We start from the raw sequence: 14,435 nt of genomic DNA, 5'->3' as shown, positions 1-14,435 counted from the left end.
AATGAGTATCAAAATAGTCCTACATAGTAAAAGCCCTGAGATCCATGCCAGAAGAAAATCCAAAACTGCTCAAGAGGGATATGTCCTCAATCCAGGTAACATGGAATTTCCACAGGTAAAAGCCCACTGAACATGAATTCACAATAAAATATTTTCAAAAGAATAAATAAACCAATTTAAACAATGCCTGAGTACTTGAGATCATAGAGAACTCTGATAGACACTATAAATTAAATGTGTAGAAAATAATTAAAATGTAAAACAAGAAGTCTGAGCAATAAGAAAACAAGAAACCAGAACAATGGAATATTGAAAAAAAAAGTGAGTACGTCTTTTAAAATGAATAATGTGGTCTCTGAAAGTTAAACTTCATAGGATGGAAATGCATAAAATTAGACCTGAATGATTTGCGGAGGGCAGCATAAAAAGACAATGTGATGGAAAATGTAAAAGGCAAGTTTACGGACAAAAAGTACAGTGAGGCTTATCAATATGGGTCTAATAAGAGCTACATCCAATGAGAGAGAAGAAGGAAATAGAAGATTGAGGGGGCTACTCTCAATCATAAATAACTTAGAGTACTCAGAAAGAAGAAAATTTAATTTTCAGATTTAAGAACTACAAGTCTCTTGCAGGATAAACACAAAGATCACACCTTCTTACAGAGATGATCTTAATAGATCTAGAGGGAAAAAAGAGATTATTTTCAAAGGAAAAATAATTAGACAATTACAGACATCTTGGTAGCTAAAGTAGAGGTAAGACTACAATAAAATGATGTTATTGTGCTGAGAAAAATATAATTTGCAACCTAGAATTTTATACTCAGCCAACATATTATTTAAGAGTGAGGCCAAAAAAATACATTTCAGAAGAGAAAGTAGGAGAACATTAATCACTCCAAGTCTGAAGGAAGAAAAAAATGGGGTGCAAGCAAAATTATTGAGCAAGAAATTTGGCAAACATAATGAAATCTCAATAATTATTGACTTACTATTATTATTGTTGTCACAAATAGAAAATATTAATAATCACTGTATTAAAGCAATATTGCTATAAATAAAATCAAGGTTCAAAAACAAAGTGAAATAATAAGACACAAATAAGACATAATAAGACATAAAATAAAATAGTGTATATAGGAATCAGTGCAATTTAAGGCTCTTGTATTCTGTAAGGGGAAAGTAGAGATGGATGATTAAGATTAAGTAATATTAAGTCAAGTGGGCATTTCAATAATAGAAGTAACCACTAAAATAATAGAAATATAACATATAATTTTCCTAAGACAACAGAAGTATAATGTTTAACTTTCAAAGCATTAAAGGGAAAAAATAAATTAAGGCCATGAGAAGATAATGAATTTACCCAATATCACAAGCTAGTTTATGGTAGAAATGGGTCTGGAGACCAAAAGTCTGGATTTTCAGTTCTGCATTTTCTTCTCTGCGAATACATCAACCAAACTTGAGAGTAAACAAGATTCATATACTTGGCTGCTTTTAAAATTGTTTCTTAAAGCTCTATATACCTGACTTGGCTTGATCTTAACAGAAAGGACAGTGATTTTATAACACAGTTTATAGTATGGGGCTCTATATAGTTTTCCATTCACTTTCCATTGAGCTTAAAGGAGTAGTGACAAGAAGGGACTATTTCCTTATATCTAGCAATCCTTTCGTAATATTCACTAATTGCGAAGCAGGGTTTTTGACTGTGTGGGATTGCTAGGTCTTGAGAGAGACATACATGTAACCATAAAAAAAGAAGAATGCATTTAGTTAAGTATGGGCTGAATTTTATTTTATTTTACTTATTTTTTTAAAGATTTTATTTACTCATTTGAGACACAGAGATACAGAGAGAGAGAGAGAGAGAGCATGAGCAAGGAGAGAGGCGGAGGGAGAAGCAGACTCCCTGCTGAGCTAGGAGCCCAATGCGGGGCTTGATCCCAGGACCCTGGGATCATGACCTGAGCCGAAGGCAGACGCTTAACCATCTGAGCCACCCAGGCACCCCTGGGCTGAATTTTAAACTGGGGAAATTAAAACTTCAAAGTGGCAGCAAGTTTAATGGCACAGAGACCATCTATAAATACAGTCTGTTTGATGAGAGTGGTACAGCCTATCAGGATTTGGGGTCTGATGAAAGAACTGAGAGTACCGTTTATCAAGATCACTGCTTTAAAAAGTAAAAGAGGTTGGAAATTATGTTTCATTAAAGGGCAAATGAAATAAAGCAGAAATGGTTATTGAAGAACATGATTATCTGGGACTTGATGCACAGAAATTATAATTAACTGATTAAAAAAAAAGAAATAACAACAAAAATGCAAATGTTTACAATTTAGAAAGCAATTTCTAAGGGGATTTTTAGGGTCTCTACAAATTTAATCTTTTTCTAATTCTCAACGTTATATACTTTTAATTGAATATTGACATTAGGGATGGTAGACATTAGGGATGAAAGGGACATTAATAAATGCCCTAAATCATATCGACTCTTTTGATGGATCTTTGCCCAAATCTTCCTGTGAATGCAATTACATGTAATTTAGAGAACAAATATTTCTTCTATGTATTCTGTGTCTGCCTCTATGTCATAATTCGATGGAGAAAGGTCACACTTTGTTTAAAGCCTTAGTATCACACAATTCTAAATCCAAATCTATTCTTTGGTAGTATTTCTTTTGTAGCTATGTAAGAGGGAGTTCTCATGAAACTTTCATTTCTTTTATACAGTCATATTGCCAATTTTCTTGTTATTCTCCATGCTATTATGAGAACAATTACTAAATACATGTAACATATTGTAGGCATTCAGTGAATGCTGGTTACATTGAATATAATCGTTTGGATAGCAGTAAAGAAGATAGGCTTTTTTTCTGGCAGTTAAGCCTCAATTTCCTTATCTATTAAATTATTCCTCTCAAGGGAGTATTTTGAGATTTAAATTAGAGCCCAGACTAAGGGTTTAATAACTATTAATATATTTATTTTAAAAATAAACAACTAAAATAAATGTTTAGCAATGGAGAAAAAAAGAGCACACTAAAAATAGATTCTTAAGGGAAAAACCTCATTTACAATGGATATAAAGTCTTCATATCTAATCAAATCTTCATAAATGTATAATTAATTTATCAAAAATATTTATTACATCTTTAAATTGATATACTTGATCACATCTTAAGTTTTTACATCTTAGTCTTTTGGAATGATTATTTTTGGGGGAAAAGGCAAAAAATGTATGTGGGACTCTATCAAATTTTACATGTACTATATAGCTTTCAATAGTAAGTTAATAGTGCCTTTTCTAAATATAGTAAGGACTCAAAAAATTTGACTTGATCTAAGGTAAATGCAATCTTTATTTTATCTCTAGCTTTTTAAATATTAAAAATGGGAATTCATTCACCTCCTTCTCTGAATCTTGTTCCCCTATTCTTATGACATTTGAAAGAGCAACTATTAGTCTTTTCCAAAGTACTTATTAGGATATGTGGGGAATCATCCATTTATGGTCAACTGGAAGGACCATGGGAATTGATATTGATATGACAAAGCTGAGGAGTAATTGCAATATTTGGAAGTACTTTGAGTCAAATAATTCCAAAAGTGTAAGTAGTAAAAGAAATTCTTGAGTCTTCTATTTTTAACTATAAACTAGTTCTTAAAAATAATACACTCATTCTCATTTTTTTACTTATACTCCACATTTTCAATTGCTCTTTTTTCACCATGGAAACTTAAAAGAAACAAAGAACCATGAAGTAACATTTGCCATTTGATAAATCTGATTAAACCAAAGGTGTTTATCATTGAAACCGACTCTACCCACCCACTCCATCTCAAGTTTACTTTCTGTTAGACAAAATATTACTATCTTTTCCCAGAAGGAATCCAAGCCATTGCCCACTGGAAACAGTTATGTTTTATTTTTTTATTTTATTTCATTTTTTTTAAAGATTTTATTTACTTATTTGACAGAGAGAGACACAGCGAGAGGAGGAACACAAGCAGGGGGAGTGGGAGAGGGAGAAGAGGCTCCCGCAGAGCAGGAAGCCCGATACAGGGCTCGATCCCAGGACCCTGGGATCATGACCTGAGCCGAAGGCAGACGCTTAACGACTGAGCCACCCAGGCACCCCGGAAACAGTTATGTTTTAGACTGTTAAACATTGCAGGGGGTTATATACAAAAATAAGTATTGGTCTTGGAATAGATTTCAAGAGCTTTTGAAATATGTATTCCAAAGACTCTTAGGGTTATTGGCTAGATTAAAGAAAGATGTTGAAATAGGGGGAAAAAACTGTTTTGTAACTTGTACTTACTGTACAAACCTAGCCACAATTACCAAATCCATTTAAAATGATAATTTAATAAAATCATAAGGTTAGCAGAGACTGAGTATATAGTCTATTCTGAACGTTAGTCATAGTTTCATAGTTAAAAAAATGCCTTTAGTATGCCATCTTTGCCATATCATGTTGCCATTTGGAGAGAGGACAGACTTTAGAGCTAGATAGATGTAGATAAGGATTTAAGCCTATCTCTTACTATCTTTAACAATGGGTGAGTAAATGAGTTAATCTTTTTCAGTCTCCATGCCTCATCTGTAAATGGGAGTAATGATACATGATGTAGAGGTCATGTGATGAATAGTATAATTCTGGTACAGTGCTCAGTACAGTAGAGTAACAGGCACGAGTTTGGGCTTAACCAGTGTTAGCTACTATTCTTTATCCTGACCAGCACATTACATTCAAAGAACAACTCTGTCTCAACCGACTTTTCTTCTTTTGTTAATTCTCACATTATAAAGGGGATTTATTTGCAAATAATCCTTTCAGTTTTTGAAAGTGGAACAGTATATGTCACAGTAATTTATAATTAATATTTTATTTATTCAACAAATACTTGTCAAATACCTAGTATTCAGAGTCTAATGGTGAACACCAAGGAGGTAGACAAATAAGAACACTTTTATTTCAAACAGCTTTTATTCACACTAGGACTAGAGGAAAATCTAATTCAGTAGAAAACACAAGACAAAGGGGGATCTTTCATCCTCTTTGAAGGAGAATCACAACATTAACAACATTGACAAAAATTTGGAACACACCATTGAATTAGCCATTTAATATTTCCAAATACAAAAAAGGAATCAGAAAGAAGGTAAACATTCCATGAGCATGTTCAACAATGGTATTGTTATTAGGTATTAATCCTTTATTAGATAATTATTTTTCACATCTGGGAAAACACTGGCAGCACAATTTTAAGAAAAGAAGTTTGGCAACATGTATTTTTCTCAGCAGCTCTGGATGACAGATTTTTGGTGAATGCTAGCCAAAAAAATTAAGGGCAAAACCACTGGTGCACAGAGGACAACAAACTTATCTTATTACAGAAACAGATATCAGACCACAATAGAAAAGACATTTTAATTTTACACAAAGCCAGAAACTCCAGATTATTGGCATACACATCAACAAGCCTGGTCTAAAGTGTTTAATCATGAGAATAATAAATATTGGTTTCCTGCCTGCCCTGCCTGCCTTGTTTAAAAATATCAGGATATTTGCTTTCAAATGACACAAACTGATGAGGCTATAATCTACAAAATGATCATTCACTTGTAACAGAATGCTTCTTATGCCTAGCAACCACCGAAAGGGCAATTTCATATAACCCAGCTGTTGTGGAGACAGACGCTGACATTGCTCATCCAGAAAAAGTTTGAGAATCTTAAAATTTAGAAAAAGCATATGTAGATTTTTATCTAAAAGCAATTTTTTCATCCCCAAGAAAGTGTGATTTCTCCTCAGATCTCAGAGTTCCTAATTCCAAGTTGTCCTTTTACTTTGTTTCTACTCAATTTTAAGTTAATAAAAGCAATAGCCTGAAATTGCTGCAAGATATCAAGTGTCATAAAATGCCAACTCTAAGAAAGGGCACTGAAATGAAGCCTAAAGGACATGACTACATTGTCCCACAAAACATTTGACCCTCCTTACTTTATTTGATGTTGCAACATTTGCCTCTAATGTGCCTAAGGCCCAAACAGAAAAATAAAAGAACTCCAATTTTCTTTGAATAGTCTGGAAATAATATCTTATTTCCAAATTATATTGATTTAAAATTACTCTTCTGCCATTTTTTCTTCAGGTTAGAGTTTATGCTTCTGAGTTTGACTCACAAAGGCATCATCCAAAGGGCAAGAAAAGTATATGTACAATCTTCTTTATGTGATAATAGTACAACACAATTGGCAGTACCAAGAATGGTGGAAAACTGTATTTGAGACCAAAAGAAAAATTCTGTATTAATAAAACAAAGTATCAGGTCTAAACTTGTAGGCCAAAAGACAATAACTGGATCTATCTTTTAAAATAAGAATAGTAAAAAAAGTCAAGTGGTTCTTGAGAAGGAAGAGATAAAAAGGAAGATAGAGTATCTACTAGAGTTTATATAAATTGGCATGAATCAAAATATACCTAGTAGTGTTCATAAAATAAGTTGCCAAGGTTGTTTCTACTTAGGAAATATAGAGATTTAAGAAATTACTCTGATAGTTTAGATATGGCAACTTGGTATTTGCAGTTGGACAAGGGAAGGAGAGAAAGGTGGAAGATAAATTATTGTTTAGAAAGACTGGCACTGTATGGTGAAGTCACCACATATTTGCTAGAAGTTCCAGTTTGAGAATGAAGATGGTTTGAGAAATTGTTACACCCCTATTACTCTCTTACTGAGATCAAGTCCAAAAAACCCCAGATCAATAGTCTAAGTTTAAATTGTCCAACCCAGCTATTTCCAGCATATTATAACTGACTCAGTTGTTGCGTAAACCATTATATAAAACCAGCCATGTATTTCATAAAAAAAAAAAAATAGACTGCAGCTAATTTGGAGAAATCAAATTCTAGAGTCCTGTATGAGTATACCATGTTCATCTAAAAAATTTATACTCTGGACCACATGACAAGCCTGCTTTGTTTCATGAAGGATTTGATGGAGTAAAAGCAAGGAGGCAAGAGCTATGGTTTTCAATGTAAATATGACTAGGAAAAGAAGCCACACATAGGCACTTACATATTTTAGTGATGGTGTTGATTCAGGTGATGTAATACTCATAATACTTCATTAAAAGTCAGTAAATAGTATAAAATACTGCTGGAAACCAAAATATAATTGTGTCCTCTGGGAACAGAAGAGATACCTGATGAAGATCATGACCATGTTGATGATCAATTTTGAAGACAACAATAAAATGCCTCCATTTCTTAGCTTAGATCATCTGGTTTTCATTTCTTTTGGAGGTGAAAATGCCCTCTTTATGGAATAGTTGAACAGGTGTTGTTCCCTACTTCTTCTTCTTCTTCTTTTTTTTTTTTTTAATTTCCTCAGCAAGTCAAGTGATTTCATTCCTGACGTGGGAAAAGAATGTTAAGATAGATGCTGCTAGAAATGACAATGTCAAATTCTGACAGAGTGATTATTTCAAGCTCAGAATGATTTGCTTTTAAGACAGAAACCTTTGGTTTGTTTGTTTTGTGGCTATTAGACATTTAATACTTTCACTGAGACAAATTGAGTGTAAACTTTCAAAAGAAAAACAGCAAGAAATATTTAAATAAACCATCCTAAACATAGATGCTTGCATAAAAAATAAGTATAAAAGTGCTGATTGAAGAGAAATTTTCTCCCAGGAGACTTTCCACATGTTCATTCTATTTTACTTCCACATGGAGTCTGTGAAGAAACCCAGTAAATCCACAAAGCTTTATGAATGACCTTTGGAAATAAAACAGTACTAAACTGTTAGGAGAGACAAGCCCTATAGTTTCTGAAATTGTATGAGGAAACGTCCTGCTTTCAAACCCACCATGTTTTTTGTTTTTTTTTTTAAAGTTTTAAGTAATCTTTACACCCAGTTGGGGCTTGAACTTACAACCCCAAGATCAAGATTTGCACACTCTACTATCTGAGCCAGCCAGGTACCTCTGCTACCCTCAGTGAGTATGTGGAAGTTTTGCAAAGGGTTATAGTCAAAACTGAAGGCAAGATTTCAATTCTTGTGATTGGTAATGGAAAGTGTGATTTGTAATAGTTTTTCATGAGTATCTCTGTTTTCTCCAAAAGTGGATTTCTATCTCTAATATCGATGTAAATTTGTTAAAAATGTTTTAAAATATTTCATCTCAAAATGTTCTTCCTATTTACTAAGCAATAACTAAATAGCCTCAATTACCATTTGAAGTCCATTTTACTTATTATCCTAATAAAATTGTCTGTTTTTCAATTTTATATGCAACCCCAGATTGTACTATATTATAAATTGAGAAAATTAATTTTCTTTTTGTACTTATTATCAAAACTAATTAAAGCCCTAGGATTGTTTATTAATTGATTTCTAAAAAGTCATCATTTTTATTCATCATGTATGAGCTATGAGACTGTGAGAAAGCTAATGTATTTAACCTTCAAAGTATGGATCAGAAAGATATATTATTGATAATGTTTAGAGAGGAGTTCTAATAACCTCCTACTATTATGAGTAATAAAAATTAAATGTGTAAGTGAAGAAAACTATTACCAAGTGAAACCACCCTTTTAAAAAGTGCTGGTCTATTTCAAAAGAAGCGCTGATATTCTCCAAAAGCCTCCATTCTGTCCCTGAGGGCTATACTACAGCTTGTAACGGTGTAATCAAAAAGCACTGGCATTCTGTTCTTACAACTACATTCAGCTGTGATTAATCCTCTCCATAGTTTATCTGCCTCTCCGTGTATCCTAAAGACCCTAACTGCAACCAATTTGGTACAGTATCACATGGGAGGATGTGTGATTAACTCATTAATGTGTCTGTTTTAAATCTAAACAACCATGGGGATGTCCTAGTGATTTGGCTTTATCAGTTTGATGGCTGTGTATAGCAGGTATGTGGCAAAATTATTATAGGAAACTTCAGTAAATTAGTATGATTGCACTATACTGTTTCATTTTATTATTCAATATCTAAAAAAATACCTGGGAGGACTGAAAATAATAACAGAGGTTTGTTACTATGAAGTTGATTTTTAAAAGTCACAATTACGTTTCCAATTAAAATATGATATAACTTTCCTTGTTAAGGGGGGGTGTCTTTTTTTCCCCTTTGGCTCCACTATTTGGTTTTCTGTAAGTAAGTCTCCTCAAACAATTACAGAAAATAGCAAGAGCTAGCAAATATGATTGGCATGAATTTCTCTGAAAATATTAATTTTTTCAAAAATTCATTACTATTGTGAATCTAGATTGACCTTACCCTTATGCAATAAAACTAATTTTTACCTAATACTGAGTTACATTCCATTTCAGATTTCCTATTTCAAAGGGTGTCTCAAATTTCTAAGATGTTAAACTAAGTATTGAGCCATTTTTGTATATGTAATAAAAGTCTTTAAAATTAAAATGGTAATCCTAAAAAAACTAAATGCATGAAAAATATGGTCTGACTATATAACAAAAGGGAGTTATATAATTCTACTTGAGTGAGATCTTTCATCTTTGATTTACAGGTTAGAGTCCTCTTTAACTAAAACCATATTGTTCTATATCTTTCATATCATGGCCTTCCCTAAAACCTTGTTTTAATTAAAGTTTCTTTCAGATTTCTGAATAAAAGCATGACAATCTTCACTTATGGCTTTAATATATCCTTTGAGTTAGGAAAATATATAAAAAGAAACATCAACTCTTTCAAAAGCATTGTCAAATATTAAATACTGCGAGGTATTCTACATCAATGTCTTTAGGTGTTTGAGTTATACATTGAAATAAAATTTTGGGAGGTAGGGGCATAACCTAGTTCTATTTAGTAAATCACTTTTAATCTCAGAAATAAATGTCCTTTATTTTTAGCCTTTGACATTAAGGCAACATGTGTAAAGGTTAAATTTGTGTTTTTGTGTTTTTTCCGCAGGAAGGCACAACTTCAAGGTTAACACAATTCAAGGTGACTTCAAATAGGCAATGCCTTCATTAACACATTTGAAGATCTAGAAAATTCAGTGATACTGCTTCACCTCAGTGCTGTCACCGCTAAAAGAACACATCACGCCAAGCAACTGTGTTAACCTGAAAAGTAAAAAATAAAATAAAATAAATGAAATACTCAAAGCTCCTGAGTAATTGGGGAGATTGTGGGTAATCTTTAGCTTTTCTATAAGGAAGGAATAATGAAAGGTAAGAAGAAAGGATGTGATGGAGGAAATAAGATGAAAAGTGAGAACTAAGTTCTTGAGAGATTTGGAAAAAATTAAGACCATCCTCGGTGGAACATATGCTTGAAATTCTCATCATCAGAGCAAGGGATGTATGAGGGGGACGGGAGACCTCATCCTCAAATACAATTGCAAATCTCCCATGTGTGAGAATACACAGAGGGATGTTAGGGAAATAGGGTTATTTTTTTCAAAAACTGACATAAAATATTGCACCATTACATACAGTATGAGGTTCCTTTGGCATTTGGACTTTGAGATATAGCATGGTTTATTCTATTGAAAAAAAGCCTCATCCCAGTTCCTCCATCTTGAACTCTTACTAGCAAGAGTTGAACAATGTGTTAAAACAAAGGCCAAAAAACAAACAAAACAAAACAACAAAACAACCCCTGCAATATGTTGGGAACTGCTATCCGTTCATAGTTGAAAGCAAATCCTATAAACAATTTAAGACTGACAAAAATTACCCAATAAGAAACTGATCAGAATGTCAGGAATGAGTATTTCTCAGGTTTTGCCCAAAATTTTACTGGCTGTCATAGCATCCATAATAATTAATAGTATCTAATGCTGTACTGGATGTTATTAGTTCATACTTTGGGCCCGGGAGTGGGTCACCCAGCATATTAAAAGTATGCTGGAAGCAGTTTCTTCCAATCGTGATTTACTGTAACTTTAGAATCACAGCGGTTCCGTTTTAGGAATCTTTAATGCCCTTTCAAGTCCATCCAAAGAACAAGTGAAGCTGCTGTTCAGAATTTTGTGCCCAGTGTTTATGTTACACCGAATCTGTGCCACCCAGGCAGCAGACAAGACATGTCTGAGGGTGCTGGGTGGGGGGGATACACAATGATGTCACACACAGGAAATATGGGGGTGGGGGGCTTGGCACTTCACAAGGCTGGCTCCTCTTCCATAGGCTCACCAGCAGTTCTGTAAAAATAAACAGGCAATCAGAATACGGCATAAGAGTACACAATGACATTGTAGATTTTCATGCATAATCAAAGCTGATTTTTCAGCTCTCTCTGATGTTTATTTGTGTTATTCAGTTATCCATAAATAGCGTTTCTTTCCTAGGAAGTATAAACAAATGTCAAGTGGAAAAACATTTTAGATCCAAGCAATCATTGGAAATGTTCCTGTTTATATTAAAACATGTCAAAATATTTTATAATTCTAGATTCTGAAATGTACCTGTTTTATGTCTAGTACAGTCCAATAATTTATTGAAAAAATTAACTACAATATTTTATTTTAGGAGCAATCACAATGATTTCCTATGGAACCAGTTTGCTAATGAGAGCAAAGGACCCAGCTCGCTTCTGGAGGAGACTCACCAGGGCTCTAGTTTTTGCTTCTGTTCTTTCATAACTGGATTGGCTGCCTGCCGGAGGCATTTCAAATCAAATTCTGAATTTGATTAGCAAATCGCTGCTACAGACCCAATGTTTTTACAAGAAATGCTCTATAGTAGTGTGTAAATAGTTTTTATTCGGCATCATCTGTGGGGTGTTCTGCTCAGGCAAAACCAAAACTAATTGCTTGAAAATTTATACTTGATATTTAAACTTAATTTAGTAACACTCTGAGGGTGTTTTAAGGCAAACTTTTAGAATGATTTTTAATTTAGTCAAAGGGACAGATTGTAGCAGAAATCCAAATACATGAAGTAGTTGGATTGTTGAAGGAAGAAAACTGGGATTTGAGATGCCAGAGAATTGAGTTTGAATCTGAGCTCTAGGATTTGCTAATGTTGCAATTGCTAATGTTGTAACTACACTTCTGTGAAGTGGTGGCTTCAGGTTCAAAACCCTGGGAAAAAATGTTCCTAACAGAATTAGTGAAGGTTAAAAAAAAAAGATATAAAATTGACTTGTAAATAATAAACACTATGAGACATTACATATTTAATATTTTCGATTTGTCCCTTTGTCATCTAACACATACATAAAATTGTGTGAATGGCACAAAGATACAGAGTTATGCCTATGCTACCACAGGAAACTAAGGAAACACAATATTTGGATGATGGTTCTCTTTGGGTGGTGGGATAATAGATAGGTGGTTTTCATTTTCTTTTTCATATAGTTTATATCTGTCAGTATTCTATAATGAGTTACTTTCATATTAGAAAAAAATGCCATGTTTAAAACACTGCTGTTTATGAAGACTAGTTAGCTACGTTTTTTAATAGATTTATGGAGAAAAAAAGTCCAAGATTTCTATGCATCTATAAGTAGTTGCCATTTTAACTTAGTGTTTTTGTAATAAATTTAAAATACTGAAATAAAGTTTTTATCCATGAGATGGTAATAAAAAGGATTTTAATGGATCCTCTAAAGAATGAGAAATATCAGTTATTCATTATTTAACATTACCCAAATGAGGGAGTTCCAAATGAGTCTACGTGGAGCACACACACACAAAAATCATTTCTTACGAAGTTATAGCCTGACCAAGAGTATACTGGATAAGGAGGCTGTGAGAAAGTGTTTAGAGTTGCCATATAAGATAAAAGCTATTTAAATGAGTCATACTCTATTAAAATCTTTCCAAACTAAAATTATCAGCATTCTGAGAAGAAAATTCTTAAAGAAAACATTTAAGTAGCTAATTTATATGTAACATGCAAACTTATTTACATCTAAGAATATGTGGATAATATAGGTGTAGAATCCTCAAACTAGGTACTCTAATGGAGACTGAGTTTTCTTAAATTTTTCCAGCTTTGAGATCCAACTGATATACAACATTATATAAATTTAAGGTGTACAATGTGATGATTTGATACACATATATATTATAAAATGTTTACCACAAAAACACATCTTTCACCTAAGTACCATTTTTTTGTTGTTGTTATGGTAAGAACGTTCAAGATTTAATCTCATAGCAACTTTCATGCATACAATACAATATTGTTAACTATAGTCACCTTGCTTACATTAGATCCCTGGAATTTATTCATCTTATAACTGAAAGTTTGTACACTTTGACCAACATTGCCCTATTTCCCCCAACTCCCAGCTCCTGGTAACTATCACTCTAGTCTCTGTTTCTGTACATTCAACATGGGCCTTTTGCAGTTTTATTGAGAAATAATTGACATATATCATTGTATAAGGTTAAGGTGGTTTGATTTACATTTATTGTGAAATGATTATCGTAATAGGTTTAGTTAACATCCATCATCTTATATACATATTGAGGTCAATGTTTTTAGATTTTACATATAAGTGAGATCATACAGATAAGTATTTGTCTTTCTCTGTCTGCCTTATGTCACTTAGCATAATGCCCTCAGGTTCACCCATGTTGAATCTTCTCTTTTATGGCTGGATAATATTAATAGTCCATTGGAAGTTTATACCACCTTTTCTTCATCCATTCATCCATCAATGGAGAGAGATGTTTAGGTTGTTTCCTTGTCTTGGCTATGGTGAGTAATGCAATGAACATGAGAGTACAGATATCTCTTCAAGATAGTAATTTTTGTTTCCTTTGGATAAATACCCAGAAGGTAGACTGCTGTATCACATGGTAGTTCTACTTTGAATTTCTTGAGGAACCTCCATCACTAACATTTGTTATCCCTTGTCTTTTTTATGCTAGCCATTTTAACTGATGTAAAATGGCGTCTCATTGTGGTTTTGATTTGCATTTCCCTACTGATTAGGGATATTGAACATCTTTTCATATACCTGTTGGCCATGTCTTCTTTAGAAAAATATCTGTTCTGGTCCTTTGTCCATTTTTTAATCAAATTATTATTTTTGTCCATTTTTTAAAAGATTTTATTTATTTATTTGACAGAGAGGGACACAGCAAGAGAGGGAACACAAGCAGAGGGAGTGGGAGAGGGAGAAGCAGGCTTCCTGCAGAGCAGGGAGCCCGACGGGGGGCTTGATCCCAGGACCCTGGGATCATGACCTGAGCTGAAGGCAGACGCCTAATGACTGAGCCACCCAGGCACCCCTTTTGTCCATTTTTTAATCAAATTATTATTTTTTGCTATTGAATTGTATGAGTTCCATATGTATTTTGAATATCAACCCCTTATATATGTATCATGGTTTACAAATATATCATATAGCACATACATACATGGTTTGCAAATATTTTCTATTTCATAGGTTGCCTTTTCATTTTGTTAATTGTT

At 33.3% G+C, this 14,435-nt stretch overlaps 2 protein-coding genes across 16 annotated transcripts in view; one reads left to right on the top strand and one right to left on the bottom strand.

The window, feature by feature from the left end:
- Positions 1-10,166, top strand: part of TWIST1 (twist family bHLH transcription factor 1) — a 90,451-nt gene extending 80,285 nt beyond the window's left edge. For all 7 annotated transcript variants that reach the window (XR_004923841.2, XR_004923837.2, XR_004923839.2 and 4 more), the window contains one exon: positions 9,970-10,166. The gene's annotated coding sequence lies outside the window, so the exon portion shown is untranslated. The remainder of the gene's footprint in view (positions 1-9,969) is intronic.
- Positions 10,167-10,293: 127 nt separating this feature from the next.
- HDAC9 (histone deacetylase 9) overlaps positions 10,294-14,435 on the bottom strand; it is a 911,036-nt gene continuing 906,894 nt past the window's right edge. For all 9 annotated transcript variants that reach the window (XM_078059350.1, XM_078059344.1, XM_078059346.1 and 6 more), the window contains one exon: positions 10,294-11,206. In XM_078059350.1, coding sequence (XP_077915476.1) covers positions 11,167-11,206 — 40 coding nt within the window. In that variant the 3' untranslated portion in view covers positions 10,294-11,166. The remainder of the gene's footprint in view (positions 11,207-14,435) is intronic.

Source organism: Halichoerus grypus, chromosome 12, assembly GCF_964656455.1.
Source record: "Halichoerus grypus chromosome 12, mHalGry1.hap1.1, whole genome shotgun sequence".
NCBI lineage: Eukaryota > Metazoa > Chordata > Mammalia > Carnivora > Phocidae > Halichoerus > Halichoerus grypus.
This window is presented reverse-complemented; position numbering and strand designations above follow the sequence as displayed.